At 40.8% G+C, this 21,948-nt stretch overlaps 1 protein-coding gene and 1 long non-coding RNA gene across 3 annotated transcripts; both read right to left on the bottom strand.

Moving 5' to 3' along the window:
* Positions 1–657: 657 nt before the first annotated feature.
* LOC139189753 (UPF0481 protein At3g47200-like) lies at positions 658–3,061 on the bottom strand. Its single transcript, XM_070808937.1, has 2 exons — positions 2,248–3,061; positions 658–1,292 (listed from the first exon to the last, which is right to left on the bottom strand). The coding sequence occupies exons 1-2, from the start codon at positions 2,969–2,971 to the stop codon at positions 661–663; spliced, it is 1,356 nt and encodes a 451-aa protein (XP_070665038.1). The 5' UTR covers positions 2,972–3,061; the 3' UTR covers positions 658–660.
* A 1,717-nt stretch (positions 3,062–4,778) lies between these two features.
* Positions 4,779–5,543, bottom strand: LOC139190220 (uncharacterized). 2 transcript variants are annotated; one of them, XR_011574304.1, is made up of 3 exons: positions 5,185–5,543; positions 4,919–5,078; positions 4,779–4,813 (listed from the first exon to the last, which is right to left on the bottom strand). It is a non-coding gene; the product is annotated as an uncharacterized lncRNA (long non-coding RNA). The 2 variants fall into 2 exon arrangements; XR_011574303.1 differs by having other exon boundaries at positions 4,779–5,078.
* Positions 5,544–21,948: the final 16,405 nt, after the last annotated feature.

Consider the following 21,948-nt stretch of genomic DNA (forward strand, 5'->3'; position numbering starts at 1 on the left):
TCTCTGTTAATTTTTGTCATTTAATTATTTTCATTTTATTCGATCAAATTGTCGAAAATTGAGAGTTTGTGGATAATGAAAAGTAAAAAAGAGTGTGGACTAATATTTGACCATTTTCTTCCTATCGATCTTTCTATTAATTTCTTCCTTCTCATTTTTTGTCCTTTTTCTTTGCCCCTATTTTCTCCCAAACCTGCACCAAGGTCATATTTGCTTTGCAAAAAAGGCATCCATGCTTAGTGTTTAGTAGAGTCTCATTGAACTTTCCCTACCGCTTTCAGAAAAGCTTTAATTTTCGATTGTATTAATGTTACTAATTGCGAGAGGTTTCTCTTTCTAATTTTTGGTTTACTTGCATGTAGATCTCATTACCATTTCACTGCATAAAATATGCACACTTAGGGTAGAGAGTAGAGTGTCATAATAGTTCCACTCCAAAAATTTAGGATTGTCGTGACCAACAACAATAAGTGACCTCAATCATGTGCGGATGCTTACAGGTAAGATTTTAATATATATATATATATATATATATAAGCCGCTAACTGTAGAATTGAAACATATCAAAAGACCTTAATATCATATTATAATCCTAACTGGTAAGCGTCTAAACACTATTAAAATAATTAAATATTTATCAAAAACCATATCTGTAAGTTTTCAAGGATGGTAATAACTCAAAACAGTGTAGAAGGTCTGCATGAAGGTGAGTATCAACAAAATCAGAGCAGCAAACGCAGATATGAAGGACCATGGAGTATCAAAATAAGTGTACTTGAAGCTAGCCCATTGAACATGCCAAGTATTCCCATAATAGTGATGCACATCATTGAACAACTTAGCCAAGTAACATCTATCCATATCAAAAGCTACATCCTTCCCCAAATTATTAATAAATCGAGCAACTTCCCCATCGTTCCCAAAGCAATTCTCGATGATGTCACGGTCACTCAAATACTCAACATCCTTGTATGTGTTCACAAGGCAATCGAGCAATGTGGCGTAGGTGGTGATGTGCTTAGAACTTGACTTGTGGCATTGCTCATAGGCCACACAATTCAGTAAGAACGAGCTCATGAAATCGTCGATTGTTATAGGCGGCATTTCGATGACACCGCTCTTGAATTTGATCACCAAGAAGCTTTCGTCCTTGCCCGGATTGAGCTTAATTCCGGCACGGCGAAGCTTCGAGACACAGTGGATGGTATGTGTTGGGATGGTGTTGCTGCTACGTGGCTCTTCATGGCCTGGTGGTATAACACTTGAGCGTAACAAGTCAAGCAAATGCATACCTTCAAACAAGGTATAAAACATCGATGTTAACATATAGAGGGTCAGAAAATTCATGTACCGAAGAAAATCTATGTAAAAATATATGAGAAAAATATTGTTTCTTATATTAGTGTTCTTTCCAAAAAAAGGTAAAACCTTCTGAGTTTACTACAGGAGCAACTCCACCTCTACAAATTGCCCCACCTATTAGGTGATTCAATCCCCCAACCACTCCAAAATCTACTCCAGCCCATGTCAATTGCCCCACATATTGGGTGGGCCCATCTCCCACGGGCCAAGCAGTCAGACGAAAATGGCTTGAGGCCTTGCTTGAGGCGATCCACCGTCAGCCTGACGTCACCCATGTTCATACCCAAGTCACCCCTGTCCCAAACCCTAGTTTATTTTTCTGCTTCATTACACCCAAAATCATGAGAATCATATGTTAAATAAAATTATTGAACTCAACGCTTGAAGGCAAGAAAATAGAGTAGGGTTTGGGTCATGGGCGGAGCCAAAAATAAAACAAAGAGAGGCACCTGAACAAAAATTCCATCTTTTTTTTTTTTTGACAAATTAAGCTAATTTTTCAACTTGATACATAAATCCCTGTTTTTTTATTTTTTCATTTACCTGTGTATTAATTTGTAATCTAATACTCATTCATGTTGACAGAATATATGCAACTTATGAAGGTTTTAGACATAAGAGGTGATACAAAGAAGAGAGGAGAGCCACTTAATAACTTAATATTTTCACGATTTTGGCAAGATAATATAATTAAGCATCTCGCACGGGGAAATTTGGGAGGGGGCATGTCCAAGCCCGGGCCTATGTTCTCTCGGCCCCTATTAAGATAGGTTAAGCCTCGTTCAAAAAAAAAAAGATAGGTTAAGAGTTGGATCACTTTTCAAGTAACAAAAACAAAACAGAGAACTTAATTTTAGAATATCATTGAAGTTTGAGAGAGCATGCCTGTAAGATTGTGGTGCTTTTGAATGACATGATCAGGCCTCTGCATATGGTTGTTGAAGAATTCCAAGGCAAGCAACGACAATGACTTCCCATTTTCTTTATGTTCTTCCATAGTTGTGAGATCAAACAAGGTCAGAAGAACAAAGTAGGGCATTTGATTTTCAAGCCTAAGAAAATCCCTAGCCAAAAATGGGATTATCCAAACCATGTTAACAAGAGGATCGTCACGCTCGAACCGAACCAAAAGCCCGAATTTTCGAAACAATTCGATTATAAAGCAACCATCAAGAACCAACATTTCCAAAAATTCATCCGTGCTAAGATTTATGCTTTCTGAGTAACACTCTCTAGCTTTTTGTTCCAATGGCTCCAAGGCCTTCAAGTAGTCCCTTAAAGTCAAACCTTTGGGCTCTGTCCTTGCAAGCAAGGAACCCAGGTATTTCCACTTGTGCTCTTCGATCATCTTGAGACGTGTCTCTCCTCTGTGGTAAGGACCGATTGAGACGATGTGGGGGTTGTAGGACTTACCGTTTATCTCGACAAGGCTCTGTGGGACTCTGAAGATGCAGCAGGAGGGTTTTCCTGCTGCATTGCTTAGGAGTCTTGGGGGTTCTGACATGATCTGGTACATGGTGCCCAACAGATCCTTGTTCGCTTCCCAGATGCGGATTGGATGACCGTTGTTGTTGGGTTGTTGCTGTTGTTGCGGTGGATTGGGGCCCATCTGAGTAGTTGTGTTGGAGGTGATGATGGATGTGGTGATGAATTGTGGTGGTGAAATTTGAAGTTGCTTTATTTCTTCTGCAATGGGGATTAATCAAGGGAAAATGGTAGAGGGAAGACAATTTAGTTTGATTGTACAGCAAGACAACGACTAGGGAGAATTGATAAGTTTTAAGGAAACATTCCTAATACTGTTCACTTTTAACGAAAAATCACATTTTTACCTTTCCTGGTACTATTTACTACACCTTTATTTGTCATTTTTCATTAAAATTATTATTTTTTTTGGATTTTTCGTTAGTTTTTCTTATAATTAAATGCAACTATAAAGGTCAAAACTTGCTTAATCCAACTACCAATTTATTGGTTGACTGCTCTAACTTTTGCAACATCACCACTTAATACTACAGTCTAGTAGTATTCTTCTTCATTTGTAAATGAAAAGTCTTAAATTCGATTCTTGCTAAAGGCGAATTTGAAATCCAACAAATAAACTTTGACAGTCCTGCTCTATTAAGATCCTCACTTTGAGAACCCCTGAAGACCAAATGCGTATTAACTACAAAATTATATTAATTTAAATCGAAATGCTGAAAATATTTGACAACATAATAAACCAAAGCCAACTTAAAGCCCATGAATTATTAGAAAACTCATGTCCCTTAGTGCAGATGATATCATTTGTTAAAAAAAAAAATATCCTCTTGCAACATCAAAGTCCATTATGATATTTTTATTTTAGAAGTTTAAAGACCATTATTAAGAAATTCAAACTGAATTTGAAACTTGGAATCAATTTCATGATTGAGTTGGCCCGTACCATAGAAACTAGGAAAACTTGTCTGCTCCTGCATTATGCATGCAGAAAATCATAGTAAAAGCTTTTTTAAAACTTGCGGGAAGCAGTTTATGGCTATATATCTGTCCCCTTCCGTCAAGAGACATCTTGTGATGCTCATTCGGTTAAAAAAAAGCCCTTATAGAATAATTAATCCACAACACCACCATTCATAAGCAACTGATATATTTAGCGGTTATGCATAAGTAAGTTAGCCCATTTTATTCGATAATAACTAGGTGATAGTACTTCATTAGTTAATACTTCCTCAAACACAAAATATCTCTTTCAAGTGGTCATGCCTTATTTTCAGTCGATTCAAACTTTTATACTTGGATTTGATAGTTTAGTGTTACTTTTCTTCGCAATAATAAAAATGTTTCAGATTCGAATTTTCCAGACGATTAAAAACACAAGAAGGGTGATACATGATGATTCTAATATCACATTAATTGAAGCATCCAACCTAAATATATATAAAGATTTTGACCAAAAGAAGAAAACCTAAATATTAAGCTATTAGAACTGATCCTCTCCTACTCTCGTGTCCTATATACGGATCTTTATGTAACTGTAATAACACCGAGGAAAAACAGAGAGCGGGGGAAACAACTCTTGTGCCTTCAACAGGTTCCATAACAAAACGGGAAGAAGAAATGCAGAAAATAGGTGAATAATTGCCATATTTGAAGCAGGGCAATCAATGAGCCTATAAATGAACAATAAGGGTTTGATCAAAACTGAAAACCGCTAAAAACTTTCAAAACACAATCACAAATTTGAAATGAACAACTAGGGTTGATGAACTAACACATGCACATTGACATCAGAAACCAGAACTGTGGGTTCACATATGCAGTTATGATCACTGCAAAATCACGTATATAACATCGATACCTGAACCAAAACACCGATAAGAACATGGAGAAGCAATCTGGCTATGGATCCCACAAAGATAAGCATGGTGTCATGATAAAAACAATCTTTGCTTTGAACTTTCATGTCCTACGTAACAAACAGTAACAAGCTCATTGCAAAGGACCACACAACCAGCAAACAAGGGTATAAAGATTAAACAAAGTTTAGTACAGCATGGGAATTATTACATACTCTGCACATTGGCATAGCTGCACTCCAAATCAAAACTGTCTTCATCGTCATGTCCCTCATCATCGTCTTGGAACGGAGGGTCCAATACAGAAACCGGACTGCATTGTTCCTTCTCTTCCTCCTCCTCCACTTCTGCTTGGAATTTCTGCAACCCCTCCTCCTATTAACACATCAAAACCCTAATCAAAACACTAATCACATGTAATTAAGCAATATAATAATAGTTTAGATTAAATCCCAGATCCATAATTGCATTGCTGATTGACCTTTCTTGTTAAATTTTAGAGAATGTGACTGCACAAAGTGTGTAATTTTACATACGTCGGGACTCCATGATGGGATCCAACATAAGAAAACAAGGGCAAATTTGTCTTTGCATTCAAATATTATTACCGGACAGTGTCTTACACAAAAGAGATTTACAATGCAGCAGAAACATACAAAAAGTATACACATATGTTGATCATACAAATTGACACACATGGCCCTCCAATCTGCCTAAATTTCCCACCCCAAATCTATACAAATTGATCATGTTGCCGACAATTCTGTAAGCTCCCCAGTGAGTTAACTCGGACCGTCGTTAAGCAGACCGAGTTACTAACTCGGTGCTTAAATTATTTAGTCATGGTAATAAAAAATAAAAAAAGGTTGGCAAAGCTAAGAAATTTGTATTATATGAATGAAATATATTTGCAGTATTACGTTACGATTCTTTTACTATTTTGTTGAAGAAAGAACTGGCGGAGGGGCACCGAATTCGGACTACCGTTCACTCCGTTGTCATCCCTACGCGTGATGGATATAAGCTTTAAATAATCTAAGAAATAAAGGCTTCTGACGGCAATATACTATGGGGTGGTGGTCCCGTTTATAGGGTCAAATCAATACCTTCTAAGAATAAATATTTGATAATCAATTTCAACGATATCATCGATTTCATAAGTATCATACCAAATCTCATCAATCAAATTGCTAAGATAAAAATAGCAAACTTAAAAAAACAAAAACGAAATCACCATTTCTTGCTCACTACTTTTCTAATCATGCAATTCTTTAAACAACTCAAAAAATTAGATGGCCTAACCTGCTTGACGACTCGATATATATTTTAAGTGCAAATTAAGGTGACGGCCAATATAGTTGAGTTTGACATTTCTATGGGCTGGTTTGGTATTACTGTGCTTTGAAAAAAAACTGTTTCTGCTGTGCTGTGAGAATAAGCAGTTATGAAATAAAACAACATAGTGTTTGGTAAATTTTTTTGTAAAACAGCTTTTGAAAAAGAAAGCAGTATTATAGTGCTTGTTAACTTTTATGTAAAAATATGTGAAAAAAGCCGGTTTTTCAAAGCTGCGTTTTGCAGCTTTGTGTTTTTGGCTTTTTTTAACCCAAAATTGTGAAAAAAAACTGAAGCTGAATGTTTATCAAACACAAAAAAAGCTCCAAACTTTTTTTTATACCCATTTTTTTCAAAATCACCTCAGTACCAAACCAGGCCTATATTGGGTGATGTTATCCATAAATCCCTTTTCACTTTCCACACACTCTCTGTTAATTTATGTCATTTAATTATGTTTAATTTAGTCGATCCAATGGCCGAAAATTAAGAAGAGTGTGTGGACAATGGAAGGTAAAAAAGAATGTGTGAATAGCACCACCCTTCTATATATGGGCTAATATTTGACCATTTTCTTCCTATCAATCTTTCTATTAATTTCTTCCTTCTCATTTTTTTTTTTCCTTTTTCTTTGCCCCTATTTTCTCCCAAACCTGCATCAAGGTCATACTTGCTTTGCAGAAAAGGCATCCATGCTTAGAGTTTAGTAGAGTCTCATTGAACTTTCCCTACCGCTTTCAGAAATGCTCTAATTTTCGATTGTATTAATGTTACTAATTACGAGAGGTTTCTCTTTCTAATATTTGGTTTATTTGCATGTAGATCTCATTACCATTTCACTGTATAGAATATGCATACTTAGGGTAGAGAGTAGAGTGTCATACTAGTTCCACTCCAAAAATTTAGGATTGTCGTGACCAACAACAATAAGTGACCTCAATCGATAATATTTACAACCTCAATCATGTGCGGACGCTTACAGATAAGATTTTAATATATATATATATATATTTAAACCCTTAGATCAAACCCATTTTAACGGTTAGAATTGCATTGGTCTATTAACTATTTTGGAATAAGAAAGGAAATTATACATTTATACCTCTGCAATAATGAAAATAATTATTACGACAATATTTTGATTTCTCTCTCTTCTCATCTCTTCAAATTAGAAAATAAAAACGGTTTATTCCTACCCAGTCCTTTTGATGGTGTGGAGAAGAAGAAAGAAATAGGAAGAGAGTCCAAATGACATGGGATTCAACTTGTATGATTCATGGAGTTCTTGTAGTCACGTGTCTTATTTTCTTTTCTAATTTTTAGACATTTGAGGATAAATAAAGGGGTGTGATATCCACACATCATTTTTTACTTCTCACACACCCCTCTAATTTTCAGCCGTCGGATCGGATGAATTGAAGACGATCAATGAACAGAAATTAACAAAGGGTGTGTGAGAAGTAAAAGAGGATGAGTGGATAGCACATCCCTAAATAAAAGATCAAATTTTGGACAACAAACAGCTAAAAAAAATAAAAAATAAATAAATTAAATTAAATTAAAACACGTTTTGGAATTGGGGGTGAAATGGAGGAATTACAAGCACCACCACCATGAACCCGAAAAACACCAGAATGCTCCTAATCAAACTAATGACTTTCACCTGTGTTTAGATTAACAATACTCATACTTTGTTTTTTTCGAAGGAAGCCACCGCTTGCAAACCAGTTGGTCAAAGTAAATTCTATATACTTTGCTGCTGAATGTATAAGATTTAATGGCGTTAAATCTTTTAAGATATACGGAGGAGAAAGAAACACTAATAATATTTTTTCACAATTAATGAATTTAATTTCCTTTCATATTACAAATTGAATTAGTAGATAAACCAGTACAATCTTAACCATTAAAATAACTTTAATCTAAAGGCTCAAAAGAAGTTGTTAACCCTAAAAACTATCAAGCCTACGTGGCGCGCATGCCGCGTAATTAGTAAGCTAACTACGTCTTTCGGTCATATGCGGGGCGTGCCAACTCGTCGGCCGAGCTCGACTGAGGAGTAAAATTTGTTGATGTTGCGTTAAGCGCGCGACTGACTTCTCAATCTTGCGATTGAGGCCGAGGAAGGAACACGCCTCAGCCTTGAGGTTCTAGAGCTTGAAGACAAAGTTACTAGTTCTGCGAAGTTCACAAATCGTCGACACCGAATTCGGTCATCGTGATTATATTCGTAAAAGTATAAGCACGCCGAATCGACACCAGAGTATAGGGAAACAAGTTTTCAAAAAAAATATATATCTTGATTATGAAAGTGGTTCGGCCGTCAGAATGCCTAACTCTAAAACCTACTTGCGAATAACCAATGATAAACAACTTGGCGTTCGATGTGCCGAGCCTAGTAACTCGTAACACCTCACTTCGCCGAAGAGGCTAATGAGATAACCTCTGCCGATAAGGATTCGAAAATCCTTCTCAACCGAGACTTGGATAGATAACCAATCGGCCCTGTCGCAATGCTGTTTATCCAAACTGAAGGTGCTTCATGGTCGATTGATTCTACGGCAACAGTACTATTTATCCAAACTGAAGAAGTTCGCCGGTTACCTTTACAGTGTTGTTTATCTAAACTGAAGATGTGTTGGCGGAAAAAGGAAAACAAAAATTTCAAGGTTGTTGAGAGGTTTTGCGTAGAGCGAGGGTATGCGCAGGGCAATTTGTGTGTTGAATTGGAAGGGCTTGTTTCGATGTCTTCCCTCCCTATTTATAGCAGCCAACCTGTATTGAATCCCAATCACTCTCGGATTATAACTCATTTCCCTGATTCAACTTTATCTCGGCCAATCCTACTCCTACTATGACTTTGAACATAACTCGTTATCAGGCCGTATTCAATTCCAGCATCTTGATCCTGTCAAAACTCATTCTCATGATAGGACTCGTCCACATCCCCAATTCCCCGATAGGATATGGTCAATTTCGACTACGCAACCCATAAGCTAGATAACCCCCAACGATACCTATACATGGCCTCTGGGCCGAGAAGAATTCTAAGCTCGGCCCAACCAACACTGGGCTGAGAACAATTCTAAACTTTGCCCAAAACAATATTTTTTGACCCAAACATTGCCCCATCACTTCTGAGGTCGCTAACTTTTATTCCTTAGTTCGAGCCTCGACCTTGAAAAAGTGAAACCGACTTTTGAGAACTACCACCATGCGCACTTATGAGACGTAACCCCACGATCTCGATTTTTAAATCATCCTGCCACATGTCAACCCCCTGGTTACCCTAGCAGCCTTTAATCATGATCCTCAAAACCATACGATCGCCGAAACCTTTCTCTCGCATTAAACCTGCCGTAACACGCCATCATGCGTCCTCCAACCGAGAAAACCTCGATCCTCTCACCTCGATTTTCTGAACATGCACAATGATTAGTACCTCTCCCGCTTGATTCTACCCTTGATTTTGAAAATCAAATGTTTAGCTTTCCGTCCCAAATGCCTATAAATACCTGGATCCCTTCCATTCGTACCTTACGCTCTCTAAAACCCTTGAAATTTTCTTGCCGCTCTGTTCTCAAAACCTTAAAAAACCAGAGAATCTGAAACTTCCATCTCAGAAATTTTAAGCCTTCATCAATGGCCTCCTTTGTCTCAGAACTCTCCCCCAAGTACAACAAGTGCAAGGATTTCATCGATCAGCACGCCATCAAGACTCTGCGCTTCAAGGGTGAGTTAAACACCACTTACCAAATTCTGGGCCCATTTTTCAGAGATATGGTGTCGTCATCCATCACCAACCTTTTCAAAAAACACTGCTTGGCAGGTTTGCTCAGGGATTTGATTGGTCGAAGTGGTGCCAGACAAAACCCTAAGGCTCTTGGCCATCGACCAATGTGAACTGGGTGGCCTGGGTTTTACGAATCGAAAAATTCTTCGGTAAAGAGTGGAAAGCTCTTGGTATCTACGACACTATCAGGCTCTCGACCATGGAGATTACAATGGATAAAGAGCTCCTCATGGTAGCTCTAAGCCTCTGGTGTTCGGCCACCAACACCATGGTCCTTCCATTCGGCCCTATGACTCATACTATCCTCGATCTTGGCTATCATCGGGACTCCTCCTTCTGACATCCCAGTCGACGCTACCCTTATTGGATGCCCATCCAATCTTGACCTCAAGGTGCTGTTCGACGACCCGGTCCTCGAGACGTTGAGCCACGAAGGTCAAGAGCATTTAAAAGACGACGTTCAAAAATTGCACAAGAATTTTCTAAACTACAACACCATTATTATCTATTTCGCTGGTCAGGGAGAGGCGAGTCTACGGAATAGAGAACACGAGGCCTTCCTATTTTGCTGGTACAACAAGTTCATCTGTTGTACCAAGTCAAATAAATGCTTGGTCGAGAACATGCCCGTGGCGGAAGCCCTGGCTAGTGGTCACTCTCTGGCGTTCAGTCCCGCCATCCTCGCCAACCTTCTACATTGTCTGGCAGAAACGACCATTAACAGGATCGATCCACACCAGAATGGACCTCTCTAGGTGTTCCAACTCTGGCTGTAGGTTTATTTCTCCACACTTCGGCCAGAAGTCTACGGCTTCCAATCTACTGTAGCACTCGGCCTTCAGTTGGCCTCTCGACCAGTGCTCCCTCACCGAGCCGAATAAGTCTTTAAACACCTCTTCGGCCTGGATGTCTTTTCTGATGACGAATTTTTAATATGTCGTCGTCAAGAATACCCCTGCTTCATCAGACTTCCCACATCGACTTGGAGTGAAAGCGAAGATGCCGTTTTTCGTCAAAACTGGGGGTCGTTCGTGTTAACTCGCGACCTTCCCTTTGGTTGTGATGCTCGTCGAGCAAGTTGGGAAGTCTATCACCCCCATTTTTCCGCCTGACAGCTCGGCTACCTCCAAGGTTACCTAGTGCCTTTACTTTCTTCTCGCTCCCTTCTAAACCAAGGGTGCATCTCTAGTTCCTCAGATAGGGAGTGTAGAGACACCGAGAAAAAATTTCAGGAACGGTGTAAGAAATTTCACTTTCGACCAGTTGTTCTTCAATCTCTTGGCACCAATACCTTCGGCGACTGGTGGGAAGAATATACTCACAACTTCTTTGGCTCTTCGGTCGAGGAAGTAGTCAACAAAATTTTTGGTGACCGGCCTAAAAAAACCTCCGCCCTTCAATCTAAAGAGGCGCCCCAAGGTATACCCTTGTTTCTACCTTGATTCTTCAAACATTTGAACTGTTTTACTAACGAGATTTTGCTTTCTTAGGCGTTCAGGTATTGAAACAGGTGGACATGGTTGTCCCGACAATGGTCAAGACAAAATTGGCCCCTTCCTCTAAGACAACCAAAGCCGCCGCAAAACACACCGAGCAAATGACTTCACCCAAACGCCAAGACTGTAGGTAAAGCTCACCGTCCCCCAAAACGCGTCAAGAAATTAGCGAAGAAATGAGCACGGGAAATTCATGTTATCTCTAGCCACACCACCGGGACAACTGCTCCGAGTGCCTCTCCTCCTGTTCCGGTTGTTTAGGATTCAACGGAGAATCAGCCTTCTTCGGCCAGCTCGGCAACCTAAGCTCGACCAATACCTGAAGCCCCCGAGGTCGTGGTTGAGCCAGTTGCCGTACCATCGGTTGACTCATCTGCAGCTACAAGGTCGACATGAGTACCTGTACTGGGGGAAACAACCCATTCGATTGGGAATAATCTCCCCAAGAATCCAAAACATTCGGCGGTCATCTTAGAAGAGGTATGATTATGCTGTCAAACCCCTTTACTTGTTAGGTCAAAAAGGTATTAACACTTTCTGTTTTAGAATGATAAGAGTGACAAGATTCCGCCGGCGAGTCGCTATCGACCAACCCAAGCTCATTCCATTGATCCTCCCCCCGTGGTTGAGGCTGCCGATCAGGTTAATCCTCCTGCAGCCGATCGCGGAAATAGGCCTATTGTTAAACCTGAAGCGACGTCAGAAATTCCAATTCACCCGCAGGACCAAAACCTCGGCATCCCCTCTCAAGAAGTGACTTCGACTTTTGTAAGGCTCAATTACTTTCTCTTGTCAATTTGTTATAACAAGTCTGAACCGAGAAAATATTAAATGTCAGGTGCCCAGTTATTCATTTCACCAAAAAATTTATGCGCCGAAATGTGTTATCTACATTTCCTGGCCACCTCAGTGGCCATTGAACGTAGATAACCTTCATCGGTCCCATGAATTAAGAAGCAGTTTGAAATATTGAGCTCGGCCATTAAGTTCATTAGGTTCAAGCAATGAACCCGGAGACATGGCCAAAGTCTTCTCTCGGTAAGTTTAAAACAAATCATTCTTGCTACATTTTTTAATGATTTTCCTCGCGCCTAAACTGTTTTCGTGTGAAGCCTTCATGGGAAGTGGAATTTGATGCTCTTCTATCAAGCACTTCGAGAGCGCCTGGTCCTTCGGCAACTACGACTGCACCCGTCGAATCAACTATTCTTGTTCGGTTGCAGGAACTTTGTCTCTCTTAGCTTCGCAAATCCTCAAGCGCAAGGGCCTTGATTCGGTGGGTGCATGTCTGAACGATCTCAGAGCTAATGGTCAATTGAGCGCCGAAGTCATCGTTTAAACATCGTCCACCTTGGAACGAACCCGAGAATATTTCAGTATTTTTAAGAAAGCTCTTCGGGCTGATGATGATTTGAAAGCTGCAACAGCCGTCCGAGACGCTCTTCGTCCGAAGGTCGAAGTTTTAAAGGCAAAAAAAGAGACCCTGGAGTACCTTGACCGTCAAATGGCCGAACTAGCAAATCGAATATCAGCAATTACTTCTGAGCTTGCGAAGGATTTTAAGTCGGGCAGCAAATCTTGCTTAATCTAATAAACGGCGAGCGTGAAGCAAGTCGAGTAGCTAAAGATGAACAAAAGGAATCGGCAAGCCAAGGTCACAATGGGCAAGGTGACGTGGTTAGAGCTGAAGGCCGTTCTTGAAACTCTTCTTCCTTCGTCACCCTAGAATTTGATTGTAAACTGATCCGTCAATGAAATGAACTTTACGAAATGAAATGAGCTTTTATTCTTGTGTCTTCCATGTGAGTGGATAGTATTTCTTTAAAAACTTTCCATTGATTGGCAACTTGTGAATGATACCGGTTCGATCTCTAAGACGGTATGCCCCATTGCCGAGGACTTTATGAATAACGAATGGCCCTTCCCAATTCGACGACCACTTGCCGAACCTGGGGTCTTTAATTCCTACGGGTAGTACGGTTTGCCAAGCCAGCTCTCCTTCGCCGAACGTTTTTTGTCTAACTCGTTGATTATATGCACGCTCGACGATTTTCTTTTGAGCCACTAATAAATTATAAGCATCAAGCCGAGCGTCTTCTAAATCTTCTAGCTCTTATCTCATGGCTTGACTATACTCGGTACTGAACAAACTACTTTGTTCAATTATTCGCAATGAGTTTATACTTAGCTCGACGGGCAACATTGCGTCGTGTCCATAAGTCAACGTGTACGGAGTCGTTCCGGTGGTCATTCGTATAGAAGTTCAATAAGCCCATAATGCTTCGTTTATCCTTAAGTGCCACATGTCTGGCCTTTCTTTTATTACTTGCTTCGGCCTGTCCATTCACCTGCGGGTAGTATGGCGTAAATTGGTCGAGTCGAATCTTTAGATTTGCCGTATAATCCTTAAATATGTCGGATGTAAAAATCGTACCGTTATATGTTATGATTATTTCTGGCATGCCGAACCTAGTCATAATGTTTTCTTCAACGAAACTACAAACTTCTTTAGATGTTAGCTCGACATATGACTTGGCTTCGACCCATTTGGTGAAGTAGTCCGTTGCAACAAGTATCCACACATGTTTGGCTGCACCAGAAGATGGTGTGATTTTACCAATAGCATCCATGGCTTATCCTCGGAACGGTCATGGTTTGGTGACTGAATGTAATGATTCGGACGGTACTCTCTGTACAGGCCCATGGATTTGACATTGTACACAACCTTTTGCATACTCAATACAATCCTTCAGAATACTCGGCCAGAAATAGTCGTGCCGTCGAAGTAGCCAACGTATTTTTCATCCAGATTGGTGGGCTCCACAAATTCCTTCGTGTACTTCTGCCATTACTTGAGCAGCTTCTTACGGGCCGAGGCATAGCAACAGTAACTTGTCCTCACCACATAGCTCATTCTTGTATAATACGTAGTTTGTGGCATGAATCCTTGTCCGTCGGTCATGTTTTTCGTTGAGGTTATCAATATATCACATAATCGTCCTTCTCCAATCGTCTGGTAATGCCTCGACGGCACAAACCTCAATAATGTCCTTTCGTTCTAACAACGACGGCAAAGACATGACCCGTGTACGGATCACGCAGTCTCATTGGAGAACTTGCTGATTAATCAAGGCCGAATGTACTTGTCGTAACATAAGTATTTCTCGGCCTAATTTACCCCCCATGAGTTGGGCTCCGGAAGCTATTTGAGCCGATTCATCGGCGTCAGTGTTATGAACTCGTGAAATGTGTTTGAAAGTGACTCCGTCGAAGGATTCGGCCAAATAGCTGGCAACCATGTGGTAAGGCGCCATAATACAACTCATGCAACGAAAAGTCCCGTTGAGTTGATTAATGACAAGTTCGGAGTCACCAAGAACAAGGACACGAATTGCCCGCAAATCGTGCAGCACGTTGAGGCTGATAACAAGGGCTTCGTATTCGGCTTGATTATTTGTACAATCAAAATCGAGCTTGAGAGAAAAATACCAACGATTATGAGTGGGGGATTGAACAACGATCCCAACGCCAACGGAGACTGAAGTACTGAAACCATCAACGTACATCATCCAGTAGTTATCACGTGTTTGTATCAGGTCGATGTCAACATCATTACCCCCGAATGCATACGGGGAAGGGTGATGGGCCAAAAAAGCAGCTAGAGCTTGACCTTTAATAGCTTTTTGGGGTACATATTGCAAGCTGAATTAAAAAAAAACCATCATCCACTTGCCGATTAGGCCCTTTACGATTGGCCGAGTGAGCATGTAACGAATAACATCGGTCTGGGCGATAACCTGAGTGATTGACGGGAGCATGTAACGTCTGAGTTTTGACGCGACAAAAAATAAGGGCAAGACAGAGCTTCTCGACATCGAAGTAATTAATCTCTGGTGGGTTGAGGTTCCGGCTAAGGTAAAAAATGGCATGTTCTCGCCTGGCATCATTATCATGTGCAAGAAGGCAACCGATGAATTCTTCGACCGTCGAGATATATAGCTTAAGAGGTTGACCCTGTCGTGGTAGAACGAGGACGAGTGGAGTCGTTAGAAAGACTTTGATCTACGTGAATGCCTCTTGGTGCTCGGCACGCCATTCAAATATGTCGGAGTCCTTGAGTTTCAAAAACGTGGAAAAGGCTTTCATTTTCCTGACCGAGTTAGCAATGAATCATCGGAGAAAGTTGATCTTGCCGAGCAACGACTGTAATTGTTTCTTAGTCGTCGGTGGTGAAGCATTAATGATTGCGCGAGCTTTGTTGTCATCTCCCTCAATACCACGATGATGGACGAGGAAGCCTAAAAAATTCCCAGCTGATACGTCAAAAACATATTTGGTTGGATTCATTTTCAGATTGTGCCAGCGCATGCGCAAGAATGCTTGACAGAGGTCATCCAAATACGTCTGCCGTCGTGCTGATTTGATAACCACATCATCGATATAGACTTCAACGATGGTAACAATTAAATCAAGGAAAATAGTGTTCATAGCTCGTTGGTATGTAGCCCCTGCGTTCTTGAGGCTGAAGGGCATGACGACCCATTCGTATGTGCCGAGTGCCCTGGGACACCCAAAGGCAGTCGTGTGGATATCAGCCACGACGATGAAAATCTGATTATAACCAGCATGCCCATCCATGAAGGATAGGATCTCGTGATGTGCTGCGACGTCAATTAACAAGTTAGAGATTGGCATCTGATACAAAAATCAATACAGATGCGTAAGGCGCCATTTTTCTTTAGTACGGAGACGATATTGGCTAGCCACTCGACATATCGAGCAGTCCGAATAAACCCAGCTTTTAAAAGTCGAACTAGTTCGTCCTTTATGCCGAGCTGTACTTCGGTCGAGAACCGGTAATGGGGCAGGCGGAAAGGCTTACAACCAGCTTTGATGCGTAATTCATGTTTAACAAGGGTCCTTAACTTGAGGTCGACTGTCTTCGAGTTCGGTCGATACAGCCTGAACTTTATCCAACGACAGTACCAGGCTGTTATCTTCTTCAGCAAAAAATTCAATTAAGTTGATGCCCGAATGTGGATGCTTGGAAATAGCATACCAATGGGCCAGCAGGCGTTCCATCGTGGATGAAACCGTGGCCCGACGCCTCTCGCCTTTGACGTCAATCATCAGTGGTAGGGATCAAGTTGGCCAAGCTGAGTCTTGCCGAATCTTGGTGGATAGTGTCGGCACCTACCTCGATGACTTTCTGGACGGAGATCCGAGTCGGCCGTCCATCTTCTTTAAAACCATGTAGGGTAATGTAGCCGACGTGATCATCATAATAGCATGCCTGAATCATGTTGGTTTCAAATGGCTGAGTATCGGCTGGGTGGACCACAACCGATTTACCATCCCAAAAAATGAGAACTTGGTATAAAGAAGAGGGGATGCAATTCGTTTGATGAATCCAATCCTTACCGAGCAAAGCATTATATTCGGTCTTGGAGTCGACGATAAAAAATGCAGTCATGTGATTGCGACCTGCAATGTTTACCTCTAGAGGGAGTACTCATTTGGTTTGAAACTTATCACCGACAAAACTGCTCATGGTTATTCCTGAAGGAATGAGTTCGTCGTTGAATCGTCGTAATGCTTTCATGACGGATACAGGCATGATATTGACCGTTGCCCCACAATCGACGAAAATTTTGGAGATTGGGTAACCTTCAATGTGGGCTGTGACATACAACGGTTTTACATGCTGAAGATCAGCCGAAGAGGGACGGTGAAACAAGATGTCCAAGGCTGTTTTAAATTTATCGTCATTGTTTGCTGACTCATCTTCAGTGATGGTGACGAAATCAACTCGTGTTGCTTCCTCGACGACCACATCGCCATCCAAGGAACTTGGTTGGTGTGTAGTCAGCTGGAATTCAGCAGGTAGAACATGGACCATGCTGATTTCCATATTTTTAAGGACTGAAGGGCCCATTGGATCCTGGTCGTTGTCTTTCAGGTTAGTGAGGACTACAACATCATGTGTTAGAGCATCCTCGGCCTGATTATTGTGTGTCGCAACATCCTCTTGCTCTTGTGCCATGTAATCCGGCCTTGTGTCCTTTTGACTGTCGTCGTCGGGCTTACATGCGCCTGGTGTTTGATTTGTCCCTTGTATCTAGGTAGGCGTCCAGATGTGCCACCCGATCTTTCTCATCGGTCGTCAAACCAAATAAGGATACGGCCGAGAAGACTTCGAAGTGATATTGAAGGTGTTAAAGGTCTTCGAAAGAAAAAGGGAGTTCGGCTATGTCAATGTCCATGTATGGGTCGACCTCTAAGCTGATAGGATTAAATGCACACCACAAAGTAGCACACAAATGTCCTATTGATTTTCCTTATTAACACTAAGATTTGTCAATTGTAGCATATGAAAATAAGGGTATTTCCAGCAAAAGATTGTTTTATCTACCTACTTAAAATGTCACAAAAACTGGGCTGCTGTCCATACTGACCAGCCACCAAAAAATAATAATTGGACTAACTTACGATTATCTAAAGTCTACGAAATTTTATATGACAACACTAGACACACAAAGCTACACTCTCACAAATATTTGGGATTTTTGGAGTTGATTTGCTATTTAAATTAAATTGAACAAAAATAGGATAGAAACAAATTTTAAATAGTTTATAAATTAAGAAAAACGAGTTAGGGGAATTGCTATCCACCACCAAATAATCATGCAAACATGTTATGTTTCATTCAAATTCCTTTTATTTCAGGATGAAGATGCTCAAGTTGGCTCAATGGTAGAACTCAACCTATTACTCTTTCTTATGTAGTATGTTAAGAGAATAGCGTTTTCAACTTAACTTAGTCCCTAGCATGCAATCTAGAATGGCGTGTTCATAGATTTAACAAGTAGAAATCATTAAGAACGAAAAGAGTTTGAGTCATCACAAGGCATTGTAACTACTGGCATTGTCTTACTTATCCTAGAAATTGGTTCACATGTTAATCGCAATGAACAAGTACTACTCTTAAACATATGTAGGTCCTCATTCGACAAGAGCAGGCACACATATATTCATAATGTTAGAATCCTAGATATGCTTACTACGTATGCATCCATAAAAAACAAATAAAGAATTCATCAATGAGACAAGTAGTGAACCAATTTTCAACCATTCATAAAAGTAATTCAAACGAAATGTCATAACAAACTTGCAATCATATTTAGGGCTTCAAAACAGCCCCTAACTACTAAAAATTAGTTACACAGAATCCTTAAATAAAAACAAAAGATAGACATGAGTTTGAGAAGATAAAACCGAAAAAAAATCGACCGAGGCATCCTCATTCTTTCTTTCCTTCCCCAACGCTGCTTTTAAACCAATTCTTGCTGCATCATTTTCTTCTCCTTAACTCACCCACTAATAGCCATTTAGTGATGACAATAAGTGAGAGGAAATTGTAAAACAATTGTAACTCTTTAGGTAGCCTTTATGCCAATTACTCCTTCTTAATCCTCATCTTCAATTCCATTCCCTTTTATATTTGAATAAGTGTCAGCTGACTTGTTCTTGGCTGCATCAGTTTTGGCTGCTAGATTTATTGGGTTTATTGCTTTCATTGCAGTTACAAACTGCTCAGCCTCTTGGTAACCTTTTAGTGTTAAAATGGCCATAACTTCTTCTAGAAAAATGATATTAACAATCCGTGAAATGTTCCAGAAAATAGACATCCGTAGCTTTCCGAACATATAAGGTTCATTCTCTAATTCATTCTGAGCTGTTCGCAACTTGCTTCCAAAGTCAGCTGATCTGCACAGGCATTTTTGACGAATTTGTTACTTAAAATCCCACTTGTGTTATTTTTCTTTTATTTGCTTGAAAAATCCCACAAAACACAAAAACAAAGTAAATAGCTCAAAAATATAAGGAACTAACTAAGAAAAGACAAGTGAATTTGATGTAAAATATATATAAACATGAGCTTATCAGAAGCCGAGAACCTTAGCCTCTCGTATGTGCTAGAATCTAGCTTTCATCGCTGGATCAGTGGTTTTTTGGATGATTTGTTCAACATTGGGGCAAGTTAGTGTCAGGTCAAGAGCTTCTTGGCACGCCTTGGGTAAACCATACAAATCGTTGACAGAATATTTCTTGTGAAACTCTTTCATGTATTCCAAAGATTCGCCAAGGAAGAGGGGGTGCAGATTCTGCCAAACTTTGATTAACAGCTCTTTCAAATGTAGCAAGGACAATTGGCTTTCGGCCTCTTTCTTAAATTGCTCGAAGTGAGCTTTCATCTCCCTGGGCCGAATGAGGAATTTGATGCGCTTCTCGAACTCTTCGATGGTAGTTTCGAAGTCGCGATTGGTTTCCTTCTGCCCTTGTAACTCAGCCATGATTATTGTTATTGGCCGGTCATCTCCGCTCCCTACCGCTTCTTTCGGCTGCCATTTAGTGGCCAAAACAGTCTGGGCCGCCTGCCGTCGAGCCATGCAATCTATACGTTGATGTCAACGTTTCTGAGATTTGGAAAGCACGGTATACATGCTGGTGGGAGAATTGTAGTTGTACCAATGTTAGTCACGTCGTTCAGGCGGCCTGAAGGTTTTTGGATTCGCTGATGAGCTTGAGCTACTGGAATTACGTGAATAATAATCCTCGTTATAAAACAGTGCGTCGAAATCAGGTGTTGTCTGACCGAGGTAGGGTCGTCCGTCTATTTCTTGGGGCCAAGCCTATCGAACACTTTCTGGCGCTGGCCTTCACTAGGTTCCTTTGAAGGTGCCGCCGTGGTCATTAATTGTTGTCGTGACGTCGGCGTCTGAGTTTGAGGTAGTTTCTCCTTGGGTTCGGTTAATACAACGCGTGCCTTACAACTGCTGCACAAAATTATTGGCTTATCATTTTCTTCTTCGCTAGAATCTAACATGGATTTAACTATAGCCGGTCCTGAAAACTTGGTAGGTGGCGTATTGGAAAATAGGTAGTTCTTGAGTCGTGGCTGGGAATGTTTCTTTAGGATGTGTTGTATTGGGGCAAACCCGACCTTCTCTTTCCCTTTGCTCTTGGGCAAACGGGCGTCTACCATGCCAACTGTTGCCGAAGGGAATGGATCTGTGTCAACCATCATTCGTTTTTCAGGAAACTTTAGCTTGCCTTTGTCAATCTAGCTCTGGATATCATCACGAAATACGACACAATTGTTTGTGGCATGCTTGGTCGAGTTATAATACTTGCAATACGTATTTCCTTTAAGCTCTTCGACCTTGGGAATGTTATGCCCTGGCCGAAGTTTAATGATCTTTGCTCATAACAATTGATCGAAAATTGCTTCGGCCTTTGTGATATCGAAAGTGTAAACTTTCAATGTTTTTGTTGTCTCTTCAATGGCCGAGAGGGTTTTGGCATCCTTGGAATTAATTTGAGTCAATGCCTTACAGACGTATGGTTTATCTATTACTATCTCAGCCGTGTCCACACTGACGTATTAAAAATCCTCGCCTTCAGTCGATGCGTAACTGACCGTGGGATTTTTGTAAATCGTCCCTCGAGATGGGGATTTCGAGATCTTCTCTTCTCGGAGAAAATAATCATATTGCTCGACATGCTGGGCTAATTCATACATATCCCGAAAGTTTGCCCCCAGGAATTTTTTTTTGTACTCCATGTCGAGTCCGTTCAGAGCAAGCTTAACAAATTTGACTTCGGGGAGAGGTACTCGGCACCAATTCCTAGCCAATTTAAATCTGGTAAGATAATCCATGGGTGACTCATCAGAGGCTTGAGCCATCCTAGCCAATGAAGAAACTGACATTTCCATCCCTGGCTGATAAAACTGTTCGTGAAATTTCTCGACCAACTCCTCCCAGCTTTAGACAGAATTAGGTGGGAGGTTGATATACCATGCAAATGCTGAGCCTGTCAACGAAAAGTTGAACAACCGTAGTTTGTGAAAGTCACTATTAACATCTCTGCATTGCGCAGTGAAACGAGCCACATGTTCTAACAAGGATAAGGACGATTCTCCAGCAAAAAGGCTGAAATCTGGAATGTTGAAACCTTTAGGATATTCAAACTTTTCCACATAAGCTGGATACATGTGGATGAATTTAGGGAACTTCGGCCCTTTTTTCATGGCCGAATCGATCATCCGCTGGACCTCGGTCATATCGACGGGTGTTGCTTCCACTCTCTGGTCGGATCCATCTGACCTACTACTTGATCCTCCCCTTTTGTCTAAGTCAATTATTTTGGGCCGAGTGGATACTACTTCGGCATGTAGGGAATTACCTTTAAGTGGAAGCTGCTAAGCCTGATCAACAGGTTTCTCTTCAAAGACTTTACTAACTATTATATCGAGCAATCTGGTTTGGGTCTTACCATTACTTTGTATCACTTCAAGCAAACGGTTCATTTTGTGGCCCGCTATCTGCTCAACTTTTCAAGATTGCTCGTCAAGTCGTCTTCGAAGAAAAGACCTAGTCAGAGGATCCGAGCGTTCACCACCATCTTCATCGCAATCCTCCACTATTCATTCAATGAAAACGCCTACGATTCGGTTGGGTACTTCTGTATTTAGAGGTTGGGCACCGAGGCACACTTTTTTTTCTCGGTGTGTCACACTTGCAGCCTTAGGGGTCATAGCAACGATAGGATTTCACGC

Source organism: Malus domestica, chromosome 12 (genome assembly GCF_042453785.1).
Source record: "Malus domestica chromosome 12, GDT2T_hap1".
Classification (NCBI taxonomy): Eukaryota; Viridiplantae; Streptophyta; class Magnoliopsida; order Rosales; family Rosaceae; genus Malus; species Malus domestica.